This window comes from Leptonychotes weddellii, chromosome 1 (genome assembly GCF_054177405.1).
Source record: "Leptonychotes weddellii isolate Sample4059 chromosome 1, ASM5417740v2, whole genome shotgun sequence".
Classification (NCBI taxonomy): Eukaryota; Metazoa; Chordata; class Mammalia; order Carnivora; family Phocidae; genus Leptonychotes; species Leptonychotes weddellii.
The window spans coordinates 59812656-59828593 of NC_138369.1; the positions used below are offsets into that span (position 1 = coordinate 59812656).

Below are 15938 nucleotides of genomic sequence, written 5' to 3' on the forward strand. Positions count from 1 at the left end.
TTTTATCACAATGCGCAGATTCTTGTAACGACCATCGCAATCATAATACAGAACTAATCCATTATCACCAAGATCTAGCTATGCCTTTACAGTAAAACTCACACTCTTCTCTCCGTATCCCTAACCCCTAGCAACCACTGGTCTGTTTTCTAGTTCTATGATTTTGTCATTTCAAGAATAATATATAAACTGACCTTTCACTCAGCACAACACCCTTGCTGATACCACCCAAATTATTATAAATAGTTCCTTCCTCTTTACTGTGAAGTACTATTCCATGGTAAAGATGTACCAAGGTTTGTATAATGACTCACAAGTTGAAGGATATTGTAGTATTTTCAGGTTTTGGCTATGATAAAACTGGTTCGAATAGTCAAATACAGTCTTTTGTATGAACATAGGATTTCATTTCTCTGAAAGAGAGTCCAGGAGCAAAACTGTTGAGTCATATGGCAAATGTAGGTTTCATTTTTTACAAAACTGCCAAAATGTCTTCTAGAGTGGACGTACCATTTTCCATTCCCACCAGCAATGTAAAAAGATCCAGTTCTCAGCATCTTTGCCTGCACTTGGTATTGTCATGATTATGTTAATTGTTTTAATACACGTGTAGATGAAATCTTAGTTTGCTTTTCTCTAATGAATAATGCTAAATATCTTTTCATGTGCTTATTTGCCATATATCCTCTTTGGTGAAATGTCTCTCGTGTCTTTTCCTCATTTTCTAATTTTTTTGTTCATTTGTTTACTGTTGAGTTTTGAGAGTTCTTTACTATTATAAATATGAGTCCTTTGTCCGAGATGTAGTTTGCAAATATTTCCTCCCATGTGTAGTTTGTCTTTTCATCATCTTAACTGGGTCTTTGCCAGAGCGAAAGTTTCTCATTTTGATGAAATCCAATTTACTGATTTTTTTTTATGGATCATGCTCTTGGCATTAAGTATAAGAAATCTCAGAGGGTACCAAAGAGTTTCTCCTCTGAATACTGTGGATAATCTTAGTTTCCTATAAAGAAAGTGTTTTGTTGCCAAGCAGTTAAAATACTGGCCAATCACCTCCATCCTATGAAGGCTTGGTTTTCCTATACTCCCCAGGCATGGTTCTTAGATCTAAAGTATAGCCCTCCTGGAATTTCAATGGAAAGTCCACAGTGTTTATCAAGCCCCTCTTAACTTCGTGGGACTTGACCCCCAAAGTCTATCTCCCCAGCACTGGGCAACTGCTGAAAATTTCTGCTCAACTCTTCAACCTCCCAGCTGCCACTTTCTGCCTGTTTCCATGCAGTATCATTCAGCACACGCACAGCTTCCAAGTTAGTCAAGGACTGCAGAGGAACTGGTGCACATATTTTGTGGCTTTGCTCTTGAAGATTTCCCCCCACTCCTTTTCTACCCTGCCTAGCGGTGCCAAGTTCCAACCACAATTCCTTGGCCCAGCAAGACTGTTGTGTTATACCTGGGCTCTGTTCCCTGGCATCAATCAGATCTCCTGCAGGGGATAAGCCAATTAAAAGTACATCTCTCATAGCCTGCCTGCCTCCTCCTTTAAATAGTGTGTCCTCTTCAGCTTCTATGTACTTGTTATATTCTGTCCAGATTCGTTATTGTATGGGCAGTATGGTTAACAGAATATAGCTTCTCGACCATTGCCAGAACCGGAACTCTACCCCCTGATTTTTATGTTAATTTTTCAGTTTGGAAGAAGTATAAATTTATACCCCAAACATGATGAAACTCAAAAAACTGGTTACAGGGGCACCTGGGTGGCTCAGGTAAACATCCGACTCTTGGTTTCGGCTCAGGTCATGAGGTTAGGGTCATGAGATTGAGCCCCGCATCAGGCTCTACCCTGGGCATGGAGTCTGCTTCAAATGCTCTCTCTCTCCAAGTAAAAACAAAGTGCTGCACAGTGTGATTAAAATAATGTAACTTGTAGTTTTAAAAAAATACACATCTAACGCTTGTATATGCAAGGATCCCTCTGAAAAAAATACTTCGATTCTGTAGAAGGAAGGGGCTCTGTGGGTTGGGAACAAAAAGGGAGGGAGGGTCACTGTTTGCTGTTTGAGGTGTGTTCCATGTGCACCTGTAACTCATTCTAGTTGATCATAATTTCTTAAACCCTAATAAAAAAGATTGACTAGCACCACAAAAAAAATAATTTCTCCCTCTTCCTCTGCCCCTCCCTCTCGCATGCAGTGACAAGTTTATATGGGAGACAATTTTTCCCTTTCTAGAGTTAAAGATAAAAAAATCAACAAACTTCCCTGTTATCTCCTTGTGTAGACAAGTGTGCTGTCGCTCTTTTCTTATTTCCCCTCTTCCAAATGCCCCTTCTACTAGTAGGAGTAGCCCGTCAAGGGTCTTATTTCCAACTAACTGCTTCGGGGAAACCTCAAGCTTAATCTTCTGTTCTTAAATTATACGAAATCTCAAAACTCTAATAGCAATAATGACCAACCCACCTGCCCTAAACAGCCTTAAGGTCTTACCATTTCAGATTTTAGTTCTCCCTATTTCTGACTTTTGACAATTTCCTTTATTTTCTTGTGCATTCAGCTAAGTATTTTAAAGTCTCTTTGTTATATTTTATCCTGCATTTCTAATTTTTTTTTTGCTATTGAAGTATTTTCAGATTACCTAAGTAGCTATGTCACCATACTTAGAAGGCCATATATTATTTTTATAATGAGAAAAAATCAGAATAAATGTTACATGGAAAAACTCTAGGGAAAAACAATTTCACATATGTACATAAAACACACCTAGGAATACAGCCAAAAAATACAAGTATCATTTGTTCTTCAAAAAAGTTGTAGGTTGGGCGCCTGGGTGGCTCGTCAGTTAAGCGTCTGCCTTCAGCTCAAGTCATGGTCCCAGGGTCCTGGGATCAAGCCCCACACTGGGCTCCCTGCTTGGCGGGGGTCTGCTTCTCCCTCCCTCTGCAGCTCTCCCTGTTCAGTCTCACCTTCCCTCTCAAATAAATAAAATCTTAAAAAAAAAATGTATAGGGATAAAAAAAAAAAGAATGAGAAAATTATCATTTTTGCAACCTAATGGACTAAAGCATCTAAGCAATGATCATAATGAATGCTAGTAACTATGAAGTAAAAGAGCGATGGGCAACTTCGCAATAAGGCTGATAACAGCTGGAGCCAGTGAGCGATCCTAACATCAGTCACAGTGAGGCAACCAGACATTCTCCGCCTCTCCCTGTGAGGCAACAGGAAATACACAGCACCAACTATGAAGAATTCCTATCCCCCCTCCAAAAAACTGAACTTGAGTCTAATCAAGGCTATACATCAAAAACTACAGTTCACAGGAAATGTAAGTGATTAAGGACCATGTGAAATGACATCAAGAGGGTGGAATAAAATTTCCGACATTCCAGCTTTGTCTAAAACAAATGACAATTTGTCTTTAATAGATGGCACTAAAACACAATAGGGAAATGTTTGAACTTAAAAGACTTAAGGGTCTACATTATCTAAGTGCAGTGCAAGACCCTATTTCAACCCCGGCTCAATGAAAAGTTACAAAATGACATGTATGGGACCATCAGGAAAATCTGGAGAGTGGCTGTGACCCCACGGGTCCCTGCGAGGAACTAGCATGGCTGCAGCAAAGGAGGGTCTGTCCTCCAGCCACCATGAAGCCCTGGGCACCACCAGCCCAAGCCTCCCACCCCTAAAGGCCAGGACACCTCCGCTCAGTCCGCGGCCCCCACTCACAGCATGGAGCAATTAATCTGGGGTTGAGAAGAAGCCTTACAGCCCAAGAGATGGTCCATAACCACTAGAAACCTCATTGCTGGATAACCTGTCCCTGTGCATAAAGAACCTGAATGGTATGAGACCAGATTTGGGGCATGTTCCAGGCTTACTCTGTAATCAAACCCTCCAGTTTGACTCAGATGGAGGAGACTGCACTTCTATATATAATGACAGATTTTAAATTAGATAATGACAATGAAACCTTTAATTACATTGTCAAGGAAATTACTGAAGCTGTTCTAGTTCAATGAAAACTCTGTAGGTAAATAGAATGTCTCCATAATCCCATTACATAAGATAAATAAGTTTCACTTACTCGAAAGATGACTATTCAGGGGGCCATTGGAAAGGAAACCAATCATTTATCAATACAATACACAGGCTGCTAAACCAAATTCAAAGGAATGTTTTTGTTCCTACCCACATTTAAACCACAGCAATTCAAGATGGGTGCATGCCGATGCCTACATGACAAAGAACAACTATGATGTCCACATTGCCCCTGACTGGTGGGTTCTGGGATCCACCTGAGCTCTGTCTCTTAGTAATACTGGTCATTCTCTGTGGTAATAAGATATACGAAGGTTTCCCACCCAAATGGTCTGGATGCTTTAGGTTAGGATATCTTGCACCCAAAATGACTAAATAGGACTCCTTCAATACTAGCCAGGTTGAAACATATGATCATTTGTACATAAAGTGACTCCTCATAGGTGAGCTTCCTGTGAACTTCCAAATCCTAATATTCAAAAAAGCTCTAGTTTCTATACATTTGTCAGAATGCTTTTTCTTCAACTGGGAGTTAATGAATTCGAAAAAACTCACTAATTTTTCTGCAATTATTGAAAAAAGTTTTAACGATACCCTAAATGCTCCTCAAGCAGTACAAACTGAAATAAATGGTTTATCTCCAGCAGTACTCCAAAATGGGAGAGTCCTTGATGCCCTGACAGCTCAGCAAGGAGGTACATGTCCTGTCATCGGTGAAATGTTGTTTCTAGATCGACAAATCAGGAATTGTTACCCAAATTAGATTTGGGATCCTAAATACCAGATAAAATTTTTTCATCAAATAAGTGACACCTCTTCCATAGACTCATTTAACTTGTTAAACCTTGGCTCCTAGGAATCCCTGCTTTGGGGGATTTTTCAGTCCTTGGCTACTGTTCTTATAGTCATCAAATGAACCTCCCTATTGGGTTGTATGCTTGCCGGGGTTTCAAATGTCTATTGGCAGCCACATGCACACCAAATGACATCCTTAAAAATCAGGCAACTGGATGAAATCAACAACCACCACATAAGTGATGAAGACAGTAACTACGTGGCCCTCCAGCCTGACAACTCCTAATGGAAAACAGTGAATATGGGACTCTTTGGCCTGCTGAGAGCATAACCAAAAAGAGGGAATTATTAAAATCAAACAGAGACCAGACTTGAAAACTCCCTCAGCAGACAAAACCAGTTAGTCATACAAGCAAAGCTTAATTTAACTTATTTTGCAGAACAAGCAAGGATAACTTGATCTAGGTCACTTCTTGCTTTTCCTCTGGATATCATAAGTGAAATATAAACAGTTCCCCAAAATCGATAGGAGGTATCCGCTAACCAATTCCCTTTAAGAGAATTCCAACATTATAACCAATCACTGTAAAGAATAAACACTCCCTGCCTTCACAGTATATAAATCTGCTTTACAACAGCATACCTCTGAGCCTCATTCCATGTTTTGAGTGCTCCCAGTTTACAAACTCTTTGGTATGTGCACAATAAATCTTGACTAATTACTACTTCAAAAAAAGAAAAAAGAAAGAAAAAGTCTGAATACTGACAGGTTACTAGAGGATATTCAGAAAACACTAATGATTTTGTTGGGTGTGATAACTGGTTTTTTTCTTAATTCTTTTCTGTTAAATATACTGAAATATTTATGAGTTAAATATGATGTCTGGGATTTTTTAAAACATACTGGCGTAAGGAGGTGGGGAAAGGAGAGGGAATGAGATGGGGAAGGAGAGGAGGGGGAACAAGAGAGAGATAAGATTTTGACAAACAAATTGGCAAAGTGCTAGTGATTATGGGAAGTGAGTGGTATCCCCTTATTTTTGTCTCTCTACTTTTATATATGTTGAAATCTTCCACAATAAAAATGTTTAATGAAGAGATCGAATTAGAATGTCTGTTAGTTTTCCTTCCAGTTCTAAATTTTAGATCCTATATTCAACTTCCTAAAACATGTCCATTGCATGCTTAAGACAATCTATGCAGCAGAATATCAGGAATATTTCTTAAAAATTATTACACATAAGAATCATAATCATTACAGGGTGCTAAGTGTGTTATCTAGGAAGATAGGCTCAAGAAGCTGGCTATCTCCTTCTTTAGAAAAAATAAAGAAGGGACGCCTGGGTGGCTCAGTCGGTTAAGCGTCTGCCTTCGGCTCAGGTCATGATCCCAGGGTCCTGGGATCAAGTCCCGCATCGGGCTCCCTGCTCCGTGGGGAGCCTGCTTCTCCCTCTGCCTCTGTCTCTCTCTCTGTCTCTCATGAATAAATAAATAAAATCTTTAAAAAAAGAAAAAATAAAGAAGAATGGAATAAATGCTTCTAAATACAAACAAGAGATCACAACCAGCTCTTTTCTGTGGCCACTGGTGATAGAGTTAGATGAAACAGACTTAATTTATACCACCAGGATAGCAAAATAGCTTTTTCTCCATCTCTTCTCTTCGTAATAAATTATACTGCCATACTTCCCTACTATTCTTTTAATCGTTTATTAAGTCCTTCAATGCTGACTCAGTGCCTAAAATACTCGTTGCTCTGGGGCCAGGCACTGTGGGATACAAAGATAAATAATAAAATAAGGTTCTATACCTTTAAAATGCCTATAAGATCTTCAACCGCAATTCGGGGGCGGGGGGCGGTCCACCAGTAGTAAACCTACTGGGGAAATCAGGATATATCTCACACTTGAGATTTTATTCATGATTTACTGAAAAATATCTATGAACACCCACAATTATGAGTGTTACAGAAACCTGGTCTCCAGAGCTCTGAAGCTAAGATTCACCAATGCACTCCATGCCGTTCTCAAATCCCCTGAAATGACTGCATTTTTCTGGATAGGCTGCCATGGTGTTCATTAATCTCAAATGGTAATAATCGGTAATGGAATAAAACCATATGCCATGCAGTAAAAACTCCAAAAACCAGGGAAAAGATGAAATACTACACAGTATACCTGTTAAGTCAGCTTCCTCTTAAGTGGAAAGAAATTCTTAAACTTGTCAAACTTTGTTTCCAGTGTTTGAGTGCCCTCTAGTGGCTGCTTTAATTGTCACAACCAACTGCTCGCAGCCAGAATTAAGAATGAAAAAGTGTGAGAACAGAAGAGAAGATGGCATCATCAGGAGCACCCAGCACAATTTCAAGTTACTCTGTGAACTTCTCATTATCCAAAGGAACTTAGTTCACAATATGCATAATTCAGAAGTTTCCCAGATAACACATGACACACTACTGCATTTTTTTAATAAGTATAATTTTTCCCAAGTTTCATTTCAAATTAATAAAACATCAGCAAACACCCAGAAAAGAACAGTACATGAATGAAGGACACCAGAACCTCAGGAATTAACACCCATCTCTCCTCTGTCAGTGGAGGCAGCATCGAGAATGCAATTGTTTAATAAGGAACAGCAACAGGAGTTGGGCAGTATTTTGAGAACACGAGGTACCCAGTCTCTGAAGGGAGGGAAGCACAGGCTAATGAACAACCTGAGTGCACACAGAGACAAGGACGTTTCCAGAACTGCCCCACCAAACTCTCTCGGCGGCGGCAGCAACAGCAATTGCCAGGGGGACAAGCCACAGGCATGGAGCCAGGGGGGTGAGCTGACACATCACTCGGGGTGACTGACAGGTCCCCAGTTACTGCAGAGGCCTTCTGCCCAAACCCACGGGAATTCCTACAGCAGCACAATATACTATCTGCAGTCACTGCCACATGGAGCCTCAAGCACAAGGACACCACGGAGGTGCGGGCAACCTCTCAGTTCCAGCCTTGGCCTCCAGCCCGTCTTCCCAGATTCTGCGACAAGGCACCCCTCACCTCCACACCTTCCATGACTTCTACCTACATCCGCCTCTCCTTCATCATGTCCAGCATCAAGAGGGAGCTGACCCTCTGAACAAGAACCTTCATAGCCCCTGGACATTTCTGAATCTGTAGATCAATCTTTCCCCAGGAAATGTCCCTACTGATGTCTAGGACAACGGCCCATGACCAGGAGACTCATTCAGGCTTGCTGCTCAAATCTGGGGTTCATTATTCACAATGCTACTTAGCATCCCATTGTGTGAATGTGACACACTTTGTCCTTTCTCCTGTTGATAAGTATACCAGTTATTTCACACTTAGGGTTGTTACAAATAATGCTGGTAATATACATTATTGAACATGTCACTTGGTACACTGGGTTACAAGGTAGGGGATTCTGGCTTACAGAGTAAAGATGTCCTCAGTCCAGAGTGGCTGTGGCCAGTTACAGTCCCACCAGCAGCATACAAGCCTTCCTTCTGCTCAGTACTTTCACCAACATTTAGGATTGTGAGGCTTTTTCATTTTTGCCAATCTGGTGACTCTCTCGGTATTTCATTTTGGTTTTGATTTGTATTTCTCTAACGCCTCAGTACTTTTCATATTTAATTTTAGAATTTATATTGGCCAGACCTAGTTATTAAAGTCTGCCTTCAAATAGCACAGCAATCCGCCAATCTGTCAACACTTTGAAATCTATCCAGAAAGAAAGCATATATCCAGAATAAAATCATTTTTTACTGCATCTACCACTACGAACCTGGTCCAAGTCACCATCACCCCTCACCTGAACTACCACAGGCTCTTCTTAAAGTGGTCTCTGAGTCTATCTTGCCCCTGTCCTTGTAACACAGTGATCCTCTTCAAACATAAGCCACATCGAGGCTCTCCTCTGCTCAAATTCCTCCAATCGCTTCCCATCTCATTCAGAATAAAGTCCCAATTCTGACCAGGGCTTACGACAAGGCTTGGGATGACGTAGCCCCTGGCTACCTCACTAACTTCATCTCCTGTGTCGTCCTCCTGAGTCTCCCTCTCGCTCAGTTCCAGCTACATAACCTCCGTGTTGTTCCTGGAAACATGCCAACCACTCTTCCATCGCCAATCCTTTGCACCTGCTGTTCACCCTTCCCCCAACTGAGGGAAGCGTTCCCCCGATCCCTTTCAGGTCTCTGCTTGGATGTTCCTCTCCAAGGCTTTCCCTGACCAACCCATCTAAAATGGCGGCACCACCACCTCATCCTCCCCAAACACCACTAGCCTACTTTTATCTTTTTCATTGCATCTATCACCACCTAACACTACATTTCTGCTCGCTTGCTCTCTCTTTCCTCACACGCTCTCCTTTTCCTGCACATAACACACTGCCATGCCCATAAGAGATACTCAATAAATGTTCAATTAGTAAAAGAACAACAATGATTTGTCTTGTCCTTTCCTATTCCCTTCTCTCCCCCTTCCAGATCTTCTAAACCAATGTAGAATTTACTTCCATGCTACCATTAATTTTTTCACAGTATATACATTCTTTTTCAAGAATCCCTTTTTTCCAGGTTACACATCACATTAACAGCTATTATTTGGATTTAAATGTTAATGGATTGTTTATGTGTCCTTCTTCTCTACCTGAAAATTTGGTTATAGGCAGCTATATGTTGGTGAAATTAAGACTGAGTCTCTGAATTTCTGAAAAAGTCTTCCTTTTGTCCTCACAAGCAGGCAATAAGATGGCTGCACAGAGAAATTTAAGGTCACACGATCCCTTAAGTGTTGTTCTATTCCTATTGTTTTCCATATCTTCAGCTTGTAGTGTTACAAATAAATTATATGCAAGTCTAATTCGCTTTTATTTGTTTATAACCTGAATTTTGGTTTTCTTTTTCTCTTTGTAATTACAAATTTCACCAGGATACGTCTAAATGTGCATCTTTTTTCAATATCTTGCCTGACATTTGGTGAAACCTTTCATCTAAAGATTGAGTCTTTCTTCAGCTCAGGGTGAAATTTTCTTCTATTATTTCTTTCATGAATGTTTGCTTTGATCTCTCCTTGAAATCCCATTATGTTTATCGTAGACAAGTCTGATAGAAATACAACTCAAGCCACAAAGGTAATTTAAAATTTTCCAGGAGCCACAGCAAAAAATAAAAAGTGAAATTAATTGTAATAATGTATTTATCCAAATATATCCAAAATATTGTCATTTGAAAATGTAATCTATAAAAAATTTACAGATGAGATGCTTTCCCCCCCCCCCCCAGCCCCCTGTTGAGTCTTCAAAATCTGGTATTCAGCTCATCTCAATTCAGACTATCTGCTTTTCAAAGGCCCAATAGTCATTTTGGGCTAGTGTCTGCCATACTGGACAGCAGAACAGATCTTCTGGAACTCTCTTCCATTCTTTTTTAGTTAATAATTTTTAACCTTTCTCTTTTCCTTCTGAATCCTAAAAGAATTCATCCAGCTGATCTTCAAATCCACTAATTCAGCTTCCTAAAGTATTCACCCTACTCATCATGGCACCTACTGAACATTTTAATTCAACAGTCATATTTTACATCTTCAGGGGCTCACTCTTCATGGCACACTGCTCCTGAGCACTGACTGCCTGTTTTGATTATCTAGAAACGCCCTCTAGAATGTCAAGACTTTGTCTTAGAATTTTCTTTAACTTCTCTTCCATCTCCTACAGTACCACTCTGTTTCACTGGAAACTCTTCCTCTGAGTCATCGGAAGAAGCCCCCCACTTATGAGCTAAAAGCCTCTCTGCTTAGTGATACCACCCTAATCTGCTTGGTCTTAAAAAGAAAAATCAAATTTATACATCTCTGATAGCCAAGTTGGGTACCATCAGGGGTTGCATAGGTCACAATTCATTCTTCTTGGTCCCATAAAAACAAGAAAAAGGTTAGACTTAGGGACATTTCCTGTAGATCTCCTCAGAGATCTCACAGTTTCCAGGAAATAGGGAAGGAATTAAAAGCAAAGGAAATGCAGGGACCTTAAATTAACTGTCTGTTCACGTCCACTCAGACCAGGGCTAACTGGGATGCCATCCCAGCAAATGGCTGAGGTACTGGACAGCAAAGTTACAGAACATTTTCCATCACTACAGAAAGTTCTATTGGACAATACTTGGCTAAACAATTCCTCCTAAAGCCCCAAATACCACACCACCAGGTTCTGGCTCTATAAAAATCCCCTCTTCTTCCCACTTCCTTCTCCCCACTTTCTCCTTCCTTCAAGAGTTATTGCCCTTGCCCTTAAAAGCCTTGGTTCTTTTCGCCTATTTCGACGCTTGACACTCCCCTAGTCCAAAGGATAAAGGATGCTCAAAAAGGCAGTTCAATGGTAGCATTCACTTGATGGGACTTAGATTTACTAATTAACAAAGAAACACTTCCCAGTATCAGTACTTGAAATAAATGCCTGATATTTCAAAATACCTTTCAAGTATGCACGGCCATTAAATACTGGCATTGTTGTCAGAAATAACTGACAACTGGTGAGGATGAAAACACTAAATTCAGGGTGAAAAGGATTTTAATCAGAATTGTGAGCTGTGTTTCAACTAGGAAATAAATTAGGTATAATAAAATGTTGGGTAGACTACAAGAAAACTAGTAATGAAATAAGGGTTATCCAAAAATTCTTGAAATAATGATGAATAGAGCCCACAAGCCTTTTAACTCCACCATATCACCTTTAATAACAGAATAGGTTGTAAATGTGTGGCTGTGTTTACGCCTAAGGGTCTACTGAGGTTATTTTATAATTGCCACAACTGCACAAAGAAAACTTAAGTGAAGGTCAATGAAAGCTGCGTGTTCTAAATTACAAATCAGGAACAACCTTTTTTTGTCATTCATAACATTCCAGTCATAAAAGAGAATTACCTCAGTAACAGGTGTATTTTCCTGGAGCTCAGTTGTGTGCGAGGCCAGTAAACCAATCACCCGAGCAACCTTGGCCCGTCTGTAAATGGAGAAAAATAAGCTCTGAAGAGGAGAGTTAGAGACCCAAGTAGCCAACCCTAGTTAGTTATGTTTCACAATTATGAGCATTAAGGTAAGATAAAAATGGGGCGAGCATTCACTCCTCCACGTATATGGCCCTTGTGTACATGAAGAGACAAGAACAGCAATGCCCTCTGCAGGACCGTCTGTAATAGTGACTCAGGTTGAACAAGGTGGGCTTTCGTAGTAAAATACAAAATAAAATTTTTGAAAGGCCTTAACCAGAGAGGAGAAAAAAATGTAATTAACCCTTTTACTTCTGAGTACAGCAGTATTTGGCAAAGGTTATGTCCTACTTATTAGTAGACCAAGGATTTTATATATAAGTGGTAAAAAATATCAGAACAGTTAAACATATTTATATATCCACTTTTATAGAAATTTTTACAATCCTAGATCTTACAAATATTGTTCCAAAAACTACTAGTTTTAGTGAGGTGTTTCTGTATCATTATCCAACAGAAAATAAGGTCAATAAATTATTAAATATCATTTACAGATGATTTGTTAAAGTTTAGTCGTAAGTTTTTTTTAACTGGAGAAAATAGTTGGACATGTGAGTTGATGACAACCGTATCTTTTTTTTTTTTTTGAACCCATGGAGGGAAACAACTCCGAGAAGGACCACAGGAAAGTACTGATGTTGTCAGAACTCTAACAGACAGACATAATTCTTATGGATTTCAACACTTCTTGAATTAGCCATTCACATCTCTTAACATATATAAATTAAAGAAGTCCTAGGCCTTTGTATGACTAGCATCCTGCCTCTAAATAAAAAACATTATACTGTTATTTAAATTTTAATTCCAGTGTACTTACCATGCAGTGTTTTATAAGTTTCAGGTGTACAATATAGTGATTCAACACTTCCATACAACACCCGGTGCACATCACAAGTACACTCCTTCATCCTCACCACCTATTTCACCCATTCCCCCCCACCCACCTCCTCTCTGGTAACCATCAGTTTGTTCTCTATAGTTAAGAGTCTGTTTTTTGATTTGTTTGTTTCTTAAATTCCATATATGAGTGAAATCATATGGTTTTTGTCTTTCTCTGGCTGACTTATTTTGCTTAACATTATACTCTAGCTCCATCCATATTGTCACAAATGGCAAGATTCCATTCTTCTTTATGGCTGAATAGTATTGCATTATGTCTTCTTTATCCATTCATCTATCAATGGACACTTGGGCTGCTTCGACAGTTTGGCTACTGTAAATAATTCTGCAAAATACACACGGGTGCATGTATCCCTTTGAATTAGTGTTTTTGTATTCTCTGGTAAATAGTAGTGTAATTATTGGATCATAGGGTAGTTCTATTTTTAATATTTTGAGGATCCTCCATACTGTTTTCCAGAGTGGCTGTACCAGCTTGCATTCCCACCAACAGTGCCGGAGGGTTCCCTTTTCTCCACATCCTCACCAGCACTTGTTTCTTGTTGATTTTAGCCATTCTGACAGGTGTGAGGTGGTATCTCCTTAGTTCTGATTTGCATTTCCCTGATCATCAGTGATGCTGAACATCTTTTCATGTGTCTGTTGGTCATCCCAATATCTTCTTCAGAGAAATGTCTGTCCATGTCTTCTGCCATTTATTTGGATTATTTATTTTCTGGGTGTTGAGTTATATAAATTTTATCGGCAGGTCATTTGCAAATATCTTCTCCTATTCCATAGGTTGCCTTTTAGTTTTGTTTCCTTCACTGTGCAGAAGCTTTTATTTTGATGTAATCCCCATAGTTATTTTTTATTTTATTTCCCTTGCCTCAGGTGACATATCTAGAAAAATGTTGCTATGGCTGATGTCAGATACATCAATGCCTGTCCTCACTTCTAGGATTGTTATGGTTTCAGGTCTCACATTTAAGCCCTTAATCCATTTTGAGTTTATTTTTGTATTTGGTGTAAGAAAGTGGTCCAGTTTCATTGTTTGGCATGTGGCTGCCCAGTTTTCCCAACACCATGTGTTGAAGAGACTGTCTTAAAAAGATTATACTTTAAAAGTGATCATTTTGAAAAAGATTTGGTAGGGCATTGGACCAAAAGTTACAAGAAAAAGCATCTACTCACTGCTCTGCCACTGACCCATTTTGTGACCACAGCCAAGTCAATTATCCTTCAATTTCCACATGTGTGCAATTTCAAGGGATAGATGAACTTCTAAATTTTTTTACAATGAGAACTGGGTGTTATATGCAACTAATGAATCACTGAATACATCAAAAACTAATAATGTACTATATACTGGCTAACTGAACATAAAAAAATAAAAATACATTATCAAAAACTGACTACTGAATTAAGGGGATGCAAAGCAAAAACTTATCTTGGTTCAAGGACAAGCCCAAAGTACTTACGAAACACTAACCTGTTTTTTCAATCTACAAAAGTAAATAACTAAAAGAACTAAAAGAAAAATGTATTACAACATGCTATTTTCCCCAATCTCGCCAGAAACGATCCTATCAGAACAAAAGATAACACACGATCTTAAAATTCTTAGTTTTAAGTTATAAACTATTTAAAGTAATAAAGACATTTTTCAGTTTATACCAAATACTTACATACAGCTATATCCTATATACGATGCGATCCTATATATCAAAAAATGGACTTCTTCTCATAATCTGCTTTCTTCTTAAATGCCACCACTTTGGATGCCCCTAGTGTCCCGTTACACTGTATCTCAGAAGTGTCCCCATATTCACGACATTATCCAAAATTGCACTGGCAAATAATCTTCATGCAAGGACAGATTATGTTCCATATCTTCATTGTTCAAAAGAGTATCCATTGGTTACATGTGACTACTGAGCACTTAAAATATAGCTGGTACAAGTGAAGAACTAATTTTTTGTGGAATTACTTTTAAATTTAAATTTTAATAACCAGGGCGCCTGGGTGGCTCAGTCGTTAAGCGTCTGCCTTCGGCTCAGGTCATGATCCCTAGGGTCCTGGGATCGAGTCCCACATCGGGCTCCCTGCTCGGCAGGAAGCCTGCTTCTCCCTCTCCCACTCCCCCTGCTTCTGTTCCTGCTCTCGCTATCTCTCTGTCAAATAAATAAATAAAATCTTTAAAAAAAAAAATTTTAATAACCACATATGGCTAGTGGCTACCACATTAGACAGAGTAGATCTAAAATGTAGTTCCTTCTTCATGTATTTACTTGTTTATTATCTGTGTCCCCCACCAGCCTAGAAGGCCGTGAATGCAAGGCTTGGTACTGCTCACCAATGCCAACACCAAGACAGTCCCTTGCATCAAGAAGGCCCTCAATAAATGTTTGTTGAATGAATAGAACATCGACATCAAATATAAGGTAACTAAACATATTAATAGGAAAGGAGTGAATATACGACTGCACAAGATAAACAAAAGTGAACAGGGTTTTCAATATAAATCTCAAAAAAAATTTAAGGCTAACATCACTAAATGAGAAAAAGATTCCTTGTAAACTAAAAGTAATATAACCTACAAAGGGTATTGTTATACACCATGTAACAAAGAACACCCAAGAGTAATGGGAAACTTCAACCTTCTTCTCTTCCAAGCACAGCAAGGAGGCTACAGTGAATACATGTATACAAGCAGTCATAATAAAACTAGCAAGGTCAAAGTAACAGATGTATATACCAAACTTACTACAATCTACAGTGACCACACTTACTCAGTGAGAGGTGGGATAGGGCAGTATTTATTACTCTGGAATGAAATGTCCTGGGCCCAGCCTTGTCCCCCCAATGAAGGGGGGAGGGGGGAAAGGGGAGGGGGGTACTCATCCTTCATGTGCCTGGTTACTTTTATGTTAAATAGGACTGACTACATACAATATGTACCTCAAGTTGTTCAAAGAATCAAAAGAGATAATCCACGTGCAGAAATTACCATGTTGTCCGACATCTAATATGTGCTGTATGGGTTAGCTACTATTACCACATCACTTAGTACATTAATAACATTTTTAAAAATGATTTCGTATTGGGCGCCTGGGTGGCTCAGTCAGTTAAGCATCTGCCTTTGGCTCAGGTCATGATCC

At 39.3% G+C, this 15938-nt stretch overlaps 1 protein-coding gene across 3 annotated transcripts in view; it reads right to left on the reverse strand.

Annotated features, from left to right (window-relative positions):
* Positions 1-15938, reverse strand: part of LOC102744639 (serine/threonine-protein kinase ULK4) — a 157127-nt gene that overhangs the window by 95266 nt on the left and 45923 nt on the right. For all 3 annotated transcript variants that reach the window (XR_014146541.1, XR_014146538.1, XM_081824965.1), the window contains exon 17: positions 11774-11852. Coding sequence is in view for 1 of the 3 variants with exons in the window: in XM_081824965.1 (XP_081681091.1) it covers positions 11774-11852 (79 nt within the window). In the remaining 2 variants the exon portion in view is untranslated. The remainder of the gene's footprint in view (positions 1-11773; positions 11853-15938) is intronic.